The sequence below is a fragment of the Condylura cristata genome, unplaced genomic scaffold (genome assembly GCF_000260355.1).
Source record: "Condylura cristata isolate star-nosed mole 26May11 unplaced genomic scaffold, ConCri1.0 scaffold00018, whole genome shotgun sequence".
Lineage (NCBI taxonomy): Eukaryota > Metazoa > Chordata > Mammalia > Eulipotyphla > Talpidae > Condylura > Condylura cristata.
The window spans coordinates 37,314,032-37,327,694 of record NW_004567119.1 but is presented as its reverse complement, the minus strand read 5'-3'; the positions used below and the strand labels follow the sequence as shown (position 1 = coordinate 37,327,694).

Below are 13,663 nucleotides of genomic sequence, written 5' to 3'. Positions count from 1 at the left end.
TGTCCAATTTTTTTCATGTTTTGACTCCACTTTTCCAATACTTAGTTTCACCGCTCATTTTATTATTCTTTGTCCTTTCAATATACTTACTTATCTTCTACACACTTTAATTTTTTGTAACCTGATATTTAATCTCCAAGAATTCTTTTTAGTTCACTGAATGTCTCCTATATAGTAGTTTACTTTGGAGAAAATTCTCCAATATTGTGTCAGTGGAGATAGGAATCTGACTCTAGGACTTCTCAGAATCATTTTAGAGATGCATCACATGTTCTGTGAAGTGACTTGAACTTTGTTTCTTTTGATTCTACCTGGTCCCTCAGCTGTACCCAGTGTTTTGATCAAATTTTCCAAACACTAAACTATTTTACTAGGGTGGGGAATGTTATCAGCGATAGCTATGTGGAGGGTCTCTGATTCCCTCAGAGATTTTAATTTGTCTTCATATTTTCATTCTTTTACATGACCCTTCTTGCAGAGGAATTTGCTGCCTCTATTTCCATCATGAAAAGCAGCTTATGTTTTCTTTTCTGATTTGTTTTCCTCTCAACTTAAATTTTAACTTCTTCTAAGTCAGTCACCCCTCATCCATCTGAAAGCTTTATAGTGTTGTCTCATCTATCACCGATTTTGTCCTTAGAAATCTTTCATTCCCTTCAATTTAGTAATGCCAGTATGAAATTAATGTGTGTGTTTAACAGAAAGCTGCCAAATCATATGGTAAGGGAGACACTAAAGACATTGTGTGTTTACTTCCTAATATATAACTTTCCCTGTAACACAAATGTATGTGCTAGAGTACTGCTGCTACTGGTTTTAAATGGTTTAATGTGCTAGAACTGCAGAAACAAAGTATCACAAACAGGAATACCAATGACTGAAATTTTGTTAATGACTCTCATGGAAGACTATAGTCCATGCCTTTCGCCTTGGCTTGTGGTAGTTGTTATATTCACATGGAACTCCTGTAACTGTCTTAACATTTTCCTTTTACAAGGATGACAATCAGATTGAATTAAGGTTCATCCTAACTAGCTCATTATAATTCTATTACTTCTACTAAGAACTAATCAACTAATAAGTTTATATTATGAGGTTCCAGGTACAAAGAGGTGGAGTTCCACATACCAGTCTTGGCATGGGGGATGGATAGAATTGAAACCATAAGAGTTCCCTTTCAGTGAAGGATGAGAGACATGGTTTAAAATGCAGTAAGAGGTTATGTAAATTAGATCAAGGACAACACAAAGCCTGCCACATTCAGGACTTATGGTCCTGGGCAAATGCACAGCAGACCTGGTAGAGGATCTAGAAAAGGGCAGAATACATGCCTGAAAGAGGATATACAAATACGTAAATGAAAGATCCACACACTTTTGTCTTTTCCTAGTTGCTATAGAAGCCTCTACAGTTCTCATTTGTTTGTGTACCAGGATAAAGGTCCCCCACAGCTAGCTGTAGGAACATTCCTATTTACTATAATTTGGAAAGGTAGTCTTTTAGTCTGGAAATGCTACACAAAAATTTCATAAAATTAATGCCAGTATCATTTCCAAATAGGAACATTATACTATTACAAAGAGGGAGAAGCTTGTATGGGTAGAGATGGACATGCTGGCTTTAAAACAAAGTTAATAGTATCTATTCAACATAAAATAGCACAGTATTTTTCTAAATCCTAAGACTAAAATGTACTTTTTTTAAAGAATAGAGGGTATAAATGGTAATTAGGCAATTTAATAGAACTTTAGACCTAAAATAATACATCATAGAGAACAAATAAGTCAAAGATTGCCAAATCAGGTGATTCAAAATCACCTGAGTCTCTTTCTACATACAGCTTCCCAGCCCTGACCCATATATCCTGAATAGAATTTTCACAAATGCATGTTTCAGAGCCTTTCCAACTGATACAAATGTAGACTGCCAGATCAAACTGCCTTGTTTTTGACTTGAGGAAATTAAGACCATTTAAACAAGATTACAAAACATGGCATATCTTTAATTTTAAATGGTCTAGTTTTGTTTACATATGACTCATTTCATTTTAATCAACAGAAGACCCAAGGATTAGTAGAAACCACTTCAAAAACACTTTTTTTTTTACATAGTTAATGATGCAACTATTTCCTATTACTGCAAAGATAATTCAGAGATAATTGCTTCCCTTTAGTAAACTTTTAAGGTCAACAACATATTATCTTGGCAGATTATAAAAACAATCTTCTAAGGTAACATGAACAATTTACTAAAGGAGATATTAGAAACTTACAGATGACGTCCTATCCACTTCACAGCGACTGCTCAGAATAAAACAGGCCTCTGCATCATCCATCCTAAATGCAGACAAAAACCAAAACAACCACAAGCAGAAATATTTATGATCATGTAAAAAGTAGAATTTGTTACTTAGAGCAATGCATATAAAATATCCTTAAACATAAATGAAATGTAATGATTTCTGTCAAATTATTACTGTTTGAATATAAAATAATTATTGCTGAGTTAGCTATGTTAAAACTCAATTTATGATAGTAGTAAAAAGTGTCAAAATTTAACTCTTTTATGTTTTGTAATTTTTTATAATATAAGCCTTATTTAAACCAGGAGCATTATATTGATCTTTATTTTATAATAAACTCTATTTTACTTCAATTCAACTAAAAAGAAACAGGACTGTTTATTATTCATAAATTGAACTTTTATTTTATGATTGAGTATCTTGTTCCAAACCCTTGAACATCATAGTAATGTTTAAATGTGTTTCATAAACTGAATGACACAAAAATGATATGTCAGTATTTTATAGTTTTAAAAACATAAAAATATTTATTTTCAAAATAAGGAATGATTTTTTTATCTTTAATTATAGTAAACCTTTTCCAAAATAATTTATTTTTTAGAACAAAGATTAAAATACCATGGAACTAGACCAAACCACAAAGTATTGGGAAAATGTTGAGGCATGGTTATTAAGATAATATAAGCATTGCATAACATTTTCTAAATACTTTCAACAAAATAATTCAAAACTCATACAACTGACCTTTGTAACTGGTTTGGAGAATTCTATTCCTTGTTTCTTGCATGGAAAATTGTGTTGAAGAATGTGTTAGTTAACATTAAATCCTAAGCCTTGATATGACATTAGGATTAGAAGTGACTATTAACATGGATATTCCTGTATAACTTCTTTCTTAACTGTGTTTTTTAGTACATTCAGTCTGTTAACTCTCTCATCCTCATTCTCATCCTTTTATATTCCATTGGAGGAATGTTCCTTGTAAAAGTCATATCTTTTACTAACATACTTTTTAGTACTATTAATAATGAGTGGTGTGAATCTGTTTAGCTAAAGTCCTAATCAGTAATACTAACACTTTTCATTAAATAATCTAAGTCTTTAATCATGACACAAATTCATAGTGATCATATTATGGACATTACTAGTTTTTAAATGTGAGAAAAATAATAAATTAAACATTGATTATGTTTGCAGATGACTATGAAGATCCAAGTTATGTAAATATTTAAGCAACTCTTTCCTTAGAATCTTACAATAGTAAACATCAAACACTGTGTTTTGCTTGATTGGTAATAGGTGAATATGACTAAAAGAAAACTGTCATGTACAATGAAAAGAACTATGGAATATTTAGTACCCTGAACTTACTAATACATTCTCAAAGGAGTTAAATGTTCAAATATGTACCATTCAATATGTCCTGAGTTTCTACTGACATTTTTTAGAAGTTAGTAAGTCATTGGAAAAAAAAATATTACTTAAATCCACCTACTATATACACATCAAAAGAAATTTCCATTATGAGACATTAAGTCATTACTTGCAGTATAAGGCAGCAAGGAGTCTGAGGGTTTTCTATTCTTTTCTATCACCCTCCCCTACCACACACACAGACACAGACACAAGGACAGAACGCGCAGTCACAACATAAGTAAAACACACAAAACATACACAAACATATACATACCCACTAAGCAATTCAGATAAAATCACATAAGCAATTCACACAAAAATAAAATTTTATGCTATAAAATTCAATGCAGACTTTTAAAACCTAAGAGTATGTATGACAACTCAAGGATAAGCATGAAGACATATTTAAAGCCTTAAAAGCAACAGAAAACATGAAGCTAAATCACTTGTGTTAAGGATGTGTTCTGGCTTCTGAAACTATACGTTTTGCAGTTGTCTTGACTCTCTGGAGGTTTTGGTTGACCAAACCATGATCTTAATCTGCCCATGTGGAACAGCCCTGTGTCCTGTGACATATGTTTAATACTATGTCACCATTAAGTTGAATTGGTGGAACATGAATAATAAAAAGAGAACAACTAAGTAAGACCTTTCACCTTTGTGATTCTTCCAGTTCCCAGAGACTCTGCCACCTTTGTTACGAGGCATGACAGTGTTATCTTCCCAGAACATAGTACAGACTCCTGAATATTTGAACCCTAACTTAAGTTACTTTGGAATTTCACATGTTGTATACAAAACTGTTACTGGTGGAATAAAAACATATTCGGTGACTTGCAAACCAACCGTGACTCTGGATAACTCAGCTCATTTTGGCTGCTTGAGATTATTATACCATGCTACATTTCCCATATTGTGTAGACACATTCTGCTGAACATCTCTGCACTGAGAATACTGAGGAGTAAACACACTGATTTTACAATGTCAACCTTTCAATTTGACCAACAGTAGGGTTAAGCTAAAATTTTGTATTCAAAAATTCCTAAACGATCTTGCAATACTGAAAATAGATGAGGAAAAAAAAAACTGTTAAAATGGGAAATAAAGATACCTACTTTGCTCGCAACAAATCCTGATCTTTAAGAGCTGAACCTTGAAGATAGATAACTCTTTGTGACCACATTGGAATTTGTAGTATCCTTCGAACTTGCACATCCATTTCGGTAGGACACAAAATCACCACATAATAATCCTGTTAAAACAAAGCAGGTAATTGGACAGAAACAATAAGATTTTATTTCATAGTGCACAGGTGAACAGCAAAATGTCTAAGAATAATCTGAAGTATGGCAAAATAGAAATTAACTTATAATAAAAATCTTCATTGAAAAGTTGGGCATATATGAAGAACAAAAAACTGTAATAAAGATAACAATGACAAAAATACTTATGATCCTGACTTTTTCCAATTTTACCATTGTCAGGGAGAGGGATAATTACTGTTTGAAAAATATACGCTGCCTATAAAAATTTTAGCTATGATTTAAGGCAGAATTAAAAAATATATTGCATATTTTTCAGGCAAAATTGCTTAAGTAAATTTATATTTAATATTGTTACCTTTACAATAAAAACTGTTGATTTATTAATATCATGAATGGCAAAAACTTCTGAATATTTGAATAGTAATGATTCATTAAAATGATGATGTTGACAAAGTAAATTATATAAAGGAGGCTGAGATCAAAGTATTTCTCAAAAAAGGTCCTTTAGAGTAAGTAAAAACATTATGTAAGTATACTTATATGTACTTATAATTAACTATATTCTTCTGACAAAATTTAAAACTGACCAGAAATAATTCAAATTCTCTAATACACTGCTATCATTTCATCACTCTAAAAGATAATATTGGGAACTTCTAGAATTAAAAAAACCCTTTAATTAATAACAGGCAAAATAAATTAGTAGGGATCAAATTTATGGAATCACATTTTCTTAGAAACAATTTTTCTTTATGTTATAAGGAAATCTGAAAATTTTGAATAAAAACAAAACTAAATATATGTGGAACTGCTCAAAATATGCAAATGTTTAAGAATACAAGAATACATATATAATTGAACACCTCTTTTTAGGTATTTCAAATATAAAAATAGTCTCCAAGGGCACAACCTACAAATGGCAAAAGAGAGGTTTCTGATAAACCACTTCCCTAAGTACCAGAAGGAAAAAACTTCTTTTTTCTCACAGGAAATTTCACCAATTCATTACAAACAGGAGACTAAACCATGTATAAATGTCTCTGAGCTTGATGGCTCCTTGTTGGGGCAGAAGAGGTAAAGGGTAAGAGAACTATAGCTACAGTGGTGCGTATACAGGTCAACAGAACAAGCTGGAAACCAGGAACAAAACGTGGTTAACAGGGACTGTGTGCAGGGATATTTATTAGTGAGCAGAGAGCGAAGGCCTACGTTCACACGGGCACTGAGACTGACTGTTCACTCACAGGGAATAGACTTCTGGTTGCATGAAAGGCATGCTAAGATGTTGAGAGGGACATATGTTGCACAGTGCGTACCACAAAGAAAAGCTAAAAAATGATGGGAGCTCTCAAATTTATACTCCCTGTCACAATGAAGATGTTTGCTCTAATGAGCAAGGGAAAAAGAGGCAGTATAAATCTTTCACTTAAGTAACCTCGCTCCTCACAAAGAATGAGATCAAGTCTTTGGACTCAACCATCATTCCACTTACTTACTGGATGCCAACTTAAACAAATGAGATTTTGTAAAAGTGAAATTCATAGCACCCCAATGAGCAAAATCAAACAGAGCAAGTTACATGCCTAGAAATAAAGAGCTACTGAACACAAAATGGAAAAGCAGAAAGAGAAAAATATAATTTCAGAAACTTATATAAAAAGCAAAGAATTTGAGACCTGCCAGGAAAAATACAGTAATAACCTTAAACTCAAACAGGTTTTAGCGGGTCAATAAAACACAAAAATCTGTTCGGGATATTAGAAAAGAGATGTGCAACAAAGAGTCTTCATTAAAGAGATTTAAGAAAATACAAAAGAAGATTAATTAAATGAGAACAAATGTGGAAAACATATTAAGTAGACTTAATCTGGCAGAAAGAGAATTTTGGGAACAAATGTACAAAGGACTCAAGCAAAATAAGAAAAAATTAATATTTAGAAAAATAAAGAAACTGTATGAGAATATCATCAGACTCCATTAGAAGTAACGTAAGAATAACAGGACTCTGGACCTCCCTGGTGGTACAATGGGTTAAAGCACAGCACTGAGAATCTAAAGCCACTTCCTCATGAGTTCGATTCCCACCTGCCCCAGATGTGACCTCATGGTGTGGCAGACCTCTCCTGACCAGCCCTCAGCAGTGTCCTTGATCGATCTGCCTGTTCTGTTCCCCACTCTGTCTCTGGTGAAGCCTCTCACTGCCCCTGAGCCTCTGGCCTGTACCCCAGTTCTGTATGCACAAATAAATAAATCTTAAAACAAACAACAACAACAACAACAACAAAAAAGAATAACAGGTACCCTAGAAGGTGAAGAGAGAGAAAAGGGGAGGCCTTATTCAAAGACATAGAACTGGTTACTACCCAAACAGAAGGAAATAATTAAACATGAATGTACAGAAAACCCAAATTTCTAAATACCAAATGACTTACAAAACAACATCATTATGGCCCTCCCTGGTGGCTCAGCGGGTTAAAGCACAGCACTGAGAAGCTAAAGCCACTTCCACGAGTTCGATTCCCGCCTTCCCCGGAGGTGACCACATGGCATGGCAGACCTCTCCTGACCTGCCCGCTGCTCCCCTCAGCAGGGTACTTCATCGATCTGCCTGTTCTGCTCCCCACTCCGTCTCTGGTGAAGCCTCTCGCTGCCCCTGCGCTTCTGGCCTGTACCCCAGTTCTGTATGCATAAATAAATAAGTCTTTAAAAAAAAGATATCATTAATTATCAAGTCAATGCTAAAGAAAAAATATTAGAGGCTGTTAGGAAACCAAAAAAGTAACATGCAAAAGCAAGTCAAACAGAACTTCCATCAGATTTCTGAGGAGATACTCTCCAGGCTAGAATAGAGTGGAATAAAGTATTTAAAATGTAAAAGGTAAACACTTCCAACTAAGTATTCCCTATCATGCAAAATTATGCTTCAAATATGATGGCAAAAAAAAAGACTTCCCCAGTCATACAAAGGCTCATGGAGTTTATCACCTCCAGACCAGCCCTCTAAGAAATATTAGAAGGAATTTCTTCAGGAAAAGAAAGAACACAAAACTTTGACCAAGGTGATAAGCAGTAATATACAATCATAAATATAAACAAGAGTAATATGAGACAAGAACAAAACATTAAAGTGAAGAAGCAAAAGACAGCATGTGTATATTTAAAGGACACTGAGTTGATAACAGCATACAAGGGACTATATTAGATATAGAAAGCTTGATAAGAGCCTTATGGTAACCACAAACAAAAACCTAGAATGCAGACACCTACAAGAAATGTAGAATCTGAAGAAATGAGAACCATAGGTGATATAACTGTTTTCAATATTTACATAGCCAACAAAGTTGTACCCAGTTATATAAAATAGCTATTAGCCCACCTAAAGTAACACATCAACAGCAACATGATAACAATAGGGATGTCAACAACTCACTTAGACCAACAGTAGTCATCCAGCCAGAAAGAAAACAAGGAAATAATATCCTTGAATGGAGCAATGGATCAGATGGACTTAGTAAACTGTGAAGAGTATTCAGAGCATCCCCTTACCAAAGAAATGAGTGAGCATTCTGCTTAAAAGCACATGGAAGTTTCTCAAGGAGAGATCATATGCCAGAACACAAAACATGACTCAAAAACATAAAAATTGAAAATATATCAAGTATCTTTTCTAATTACAATGATATAAAAGTAGAAATCAAGCTTAAAAAAAAAAAGCTGGAAAAAACCAATCATGCAGAGAATAAGCAGAATGAAAAGACCTGGGTCAATGAGAAATCAAAAACGAAATTTAAAAAATTGGTGGCCATCTAAAATGAAGAGACAAGCTACCAGATCCTATTTTATGCAATAAAGGTTGTATTAAGAGGAAAGTATGCAGTAACACAGGCCCACATAAATAAGCAATAAAAATCTCAAAATTCTAAATTTAAATATGAGGAGGTAGAAAAAACCTAATCAAGCTAAAATCAATAAAAGGAAAAAAATAAAAATTACAACTGAAATAGACATCAAAACATGATAGAAAATACATCAATAAAACCAAGGACTGTTTACTTAAAGGGAAAAACAAAATTGATGAAACCTTAGCTAGAACTCAGTAAGAGAACAGAAAACCCCAAAGAGAGAGTACAATTTGGAAAAACCCTATGGAAAAAAAGTCAGAAATGAAAGAGGCAAAATTATAACAGATGCCACAAAAATACAATGAAACATTAAAGTTATACACTGAAAACTCTGATACTCAGAGGAAATTAAAAACGACATAAACAAATGGAAATATATCCCATGTTCATGGATTGGAAGAATAAACATTGTTATTATGGCCTTGTTACTTAAAGGAATTTACAGATTCAATTCAATAACTACCAAGTTTTGAATGGACATTTTTCAAGAAAATGAAACAATTATAAAATTTGTATAAAACCAATAGAGAACCTTAAGAGCGAAAGCAAAATTAAGAGAAGGAAATGGAACCATCATACTTCCTCATTAAGATGAAGTGGTATTCTTCTGGTAATCAGAAGAGTATGTTATTGGAGCTAAAACATGAACCAATGAATAGAAGAGAACCCAAAAATGAACTGACATAAATATGTACAATTAATATTTGACAATAGGGTCATGACTACACAACGATGAAAGGAAACCCTCTTCAACAAATGGTATTTGGAAACCTGGAAAGAACATGTGAAAAACTGAAATTATATAACTTAACTTCATAAACAAAAATTAACTCAAAAAGAGCTAAAGACCTTGATGTAAGACCTGAAGAAATAAAATACATAAAAGAAAACACAGCTGATATATAACTGGATATCTATCACAGAAATATATTTGGGGACACAAGTCCAATGTCAAGCAAAATAAAGCAAAACAAAACAAATAGGAATACATAATGCTAAAAAGCTTTTCTACAATACAAGAAACCACCACAAAAACCAAAAGGCAGCCTAAGGATTTGGAGAATGTATTTGCACATCACAAAAAGTATTCATTTTCAAAACATAGAATTTATCCAACTTAACAATGTAAACAACCCATTCAAAAATGGGCAAAAAAACTGAATAGGCAGACACTTGGAGACATTCAGATGGCCTACAGGCATGTAAAAAAAAAATGTTCAAATCTCTTACTATAAGAGAAATGCAAATCAAAGCCATGAGATAGAACTTTACTTCTGTGAAACTGGCCTGTATCAAAGACTGGAAGCAAAAAATGTTGGCAAGGATGTAGAGAGAAAGGAAAACTTATCCACTGTTAGGAGTGTAATTTGGTGAAACCTCTATGAAAAACAGTATGGAGATTCCTTTAAAAACTAAAGATGGAAATGCCATATGTTCCAGCAATACCACTTCTAGGTTTTTACCCAAAGAGTCTGAAAGCACTAATATTATGTATGCCTAAGTTTATACCAACATTATGCACAGCATCAAAGTCAAGATAAATGTTAATGGACTGATGACTAGATAAATTACAGAACATATACTCAATGGAATATGACTCATTCAGCTATTTAAAAAGATTAAATGGTGCTTTTGGGACAAATGAAAGAATCTTGAGGTGAATATGCTAATTGAGTTGATAGACTCAGTATTGATTTCAGGATTTTCATCACCCTGATACACATTTGTTGAGGAAATGCAGGAAATTCAAATAGTTCTTTGCTGTCTGGACTGGACTAAATGCATTAAGCAAAAAATGAAATTAATGAAGTCCAAATTGGCACAGAAAATTGACAAGTGAAAGAAGTAACTGAGAATTTTATTGCATAGGTGTTTTTCTCAATTTATGTTCTCAATTCAGCCAGCTATTGCCCAATTTTCTTCATGCATTGTCACAATAAGTAGAATCCAGTTTCAGTCATGAAAAAAAAAAAGGAAAATGGTACTTCTATATTCCCATATTTCCATCACCAACACTTTATAAATCCCTGAACTATTTAAGAGAACAGATGATGTTAAAATGATTTTTTCATTGTTTTATTATATTTCATGTTGCATTTCACTGTTTCATAAAAATATCACTTACACACTACCCAAGGGAGGAAAAAGCAATCCTCTTAATTCAAAGAAAACCTTGCTTTGTAGCATTAACATAATTCCATCTGTCTTTTTTGTAGATACAGAAGGAAACTTAAAATACTGTGTATTCCTGCAGCTTTTTTTTCTATGTTCCTGGCTATATTTGTATTTCTTCATTTATTCTTTCTAAATTTGAATGTATAAATAAAAATCCTCCAGAACACAGGTTGCACCATCAGTTAACTGACTTTGACAAAATATTAGTAGGTATGAGCCACTGGTAGCATTATAAAATTTAAATATACCTGTAGTCTTGGATGAGCATAGAATTCATTTAAAAAATCCATGAGCAAATCAATCTTCAAAGAGCTGACGCAAAGAACAACATGTTTTTCAGTTTGTGCTCTGTGTCTACTATAATTTCCGCCGGACTTTTGTCTCTCCATCCACAAATAGGCCAGTTGTTCAACCTGTAACATATTTTCCACATGCAAATAAAAACTCCGGACAAGAAAATAAAAATCAATGCAATACATAATCTCCATTAGATATGCATAATTCTTAGATGTAACTTATTGAGATTCAAATTATTTGTGTTCTCTTCAACAACAGATTTTTCATATTATTGTTGCAGAGATTGTTAATACCTCCATGGGGCTTCAGGTCTCTAAGGAAACAAATTATTGTGATTTTCCTATTATCTCATAACAGGGCACTAACAGATTTGTGTCTCTGCTTTATGTGCAGTGAGGTATGCAGTCTAATTATGTCATGTGCTTGGTCAAACAGACAACCTCATTGACATTTTTTCACATTCTTCTGTCAACTTCAATCCATACCTCATGCATTCAGATATACTGGTAATGCAAATATACAGAAGAAGACAGGCATGGTTGGACAGGAGTGGGAATATAATTTTTGAACCTAAAGAAAATATATTTAAACCCACTGTAGCCAAAGGTTCTATACAGCAATAAATTTCATTTGTATTAGTCATGTCCTGGCCCATGGAACACAGAACTCATTGTAGAAAAGAACTGGAGAGTGCTCTATTTACCTTTAGCCTCGTTTTGTATTTCTTACCCTTTGTAGCCTCTTTACATACTTAGAGTGGTTACATATCATCTTTAAGCCTTGTCTGATTTAGTTGACGAAGATGTATATTTAAGTTTTTTGTTAAAATGAATGGTTTTCAGATTGCTTCAAAAATCAAGAGAAATCAACAAATTTATTTCCTGAATATATATTTTCTATAATTTAAAATATTACCCTACAGCCCTACATATATATAATTAAATATCCTAAACTTAGAAGAAATATTTTCGAAAATTAAAATATGTGAGCTAGGAGTTAAGACTGGAGAAAAAAAGTTCAGTTTATAGTAATGCAAAAAGATACATATGAAACTGCAAGTTAATTGATTAGATTGTAATCACAGCATATGTTTTACAATGCCATTAGATTAAAAACATCTTCCTACATCTTTTATTAAACAGAAAAGATTTGCTTTTATAAAATTTTGTACATCTATAAAATTTAACATGTTATGTTCACCTGTATGGGTAGAACCACAAGAGCCACACAGATCATAGCAACAACAAAAAGCTTGGAGGACCATGTTTCAGGTGTGACATCCCCAAATCCCACAGTAGAAAATGTAACAATGCAGAAATAAAGGGAGTCAAAGAGATTCAGCTTCTTTCCTATTCGTTCCAGATGCTGGATTCCACAAATGCTAAAGAAAACAAATGTACATTAGATTAAAATATTCAAATGGAGTAGGTTATTTTTCATGAAGTCATTTAACAGGTGGTAAATTGCTTCCAGAAATAAATTCTTCTGGAAATCTTTCAGCAAATAAATTTTTAAGTTTTTCTCATTAACCAAATATATTATTTTTGATTAATAATCACAATTGTATCTACCCAGTATGGCTGGGATAGGAGGGGCTTATGCTAAGCAAAATAAGTCAGAAGTAAAAAGACAATACTGGATGGTTTCACTTATTATGTGTAATATAGAGAAGAAAAAAAAAGAAAAAAGAAAAAAGGTCAGATAAAAAGAAATAACAAACCTTATAAATATGATTGTATAATTGAGGTTACCAGAAAGGTAGACGGGGGAGAACAAAATGGGGGGAGACGTACAAAGAAATATGGTGGAGGACCTTCTGTAATGTGCTGGTGGGTACGGTATGGTAAGATACACCTACTGGCTACAATTCTATATCTCTAATGATAGGTAATGTTGTAAAGCAAAGTTACCTAAGTAAAATAAATAATTTAAAAATTACGAAAAAGGGAAAGCCAAAACATCATAAAGTATATAATTATGGCATACACGATTAATAAACTGCTATCAATTATCTATGCCATTAACAGCTCTTTCCCATCACTGAAATAAACATTTCCATTCTTCCTTTAACAGCCTATAATCAACATATCACCAGAACTGTCGGGCAACAACATAGGGGAGATATCATGCAACCTCTCTACTTAAAGCCCTAAGATGGCCCCTATTTACTTACATGTTCTTTTATTTGTTTATAACACATTACACATTCTGGTCCCTCCCTATCTCTGGTTCTCATTTACAAATCGTTCACCTGTGATTCACTTGCCCCAGTTATGCTAACTTCTTGCTTTCAGACCAAAGCTAC

At 33.0% G+C, this 13,663-nt stretch overlaps 1 protein-coding gene across 1 annotated transcript in view; it reads right to left on the bottom strand.

The window, feature by feature from the left end:
* Positions 1 to 13,663, bottom strand: part of KCNT2 (potassium channel, sodium activated subfamily T, member 2) — a 264,093-nt gene that overhangs the window by 114,524 nt on the left and 135,906 nt on the right. The window contains exons 9-12 of the mRNA XM_012726778.1: positions 12,559 to 12,739; positions 11,310 to 11,474; positions 4,835 to 4,971; positions 2,273 to 2,336 (exon numbers count right to left, since the gene is read on the bottom strand). Of these exons, the coding sequence (XP_012582232.1) occupies positions 2,273 to 2,336; positions 4,835 to 4,971; positions 11,310 to 11,474; positions 12,559 to 12,739 (547 nt within the window). The remainder of the gene's footprint in view (positions 1 to 2,272; positions 2,337 to 4,834; positions 4,972 to 11,309; positions 11,475 to 12,558; positions 12,740 to 13,663) is intronic.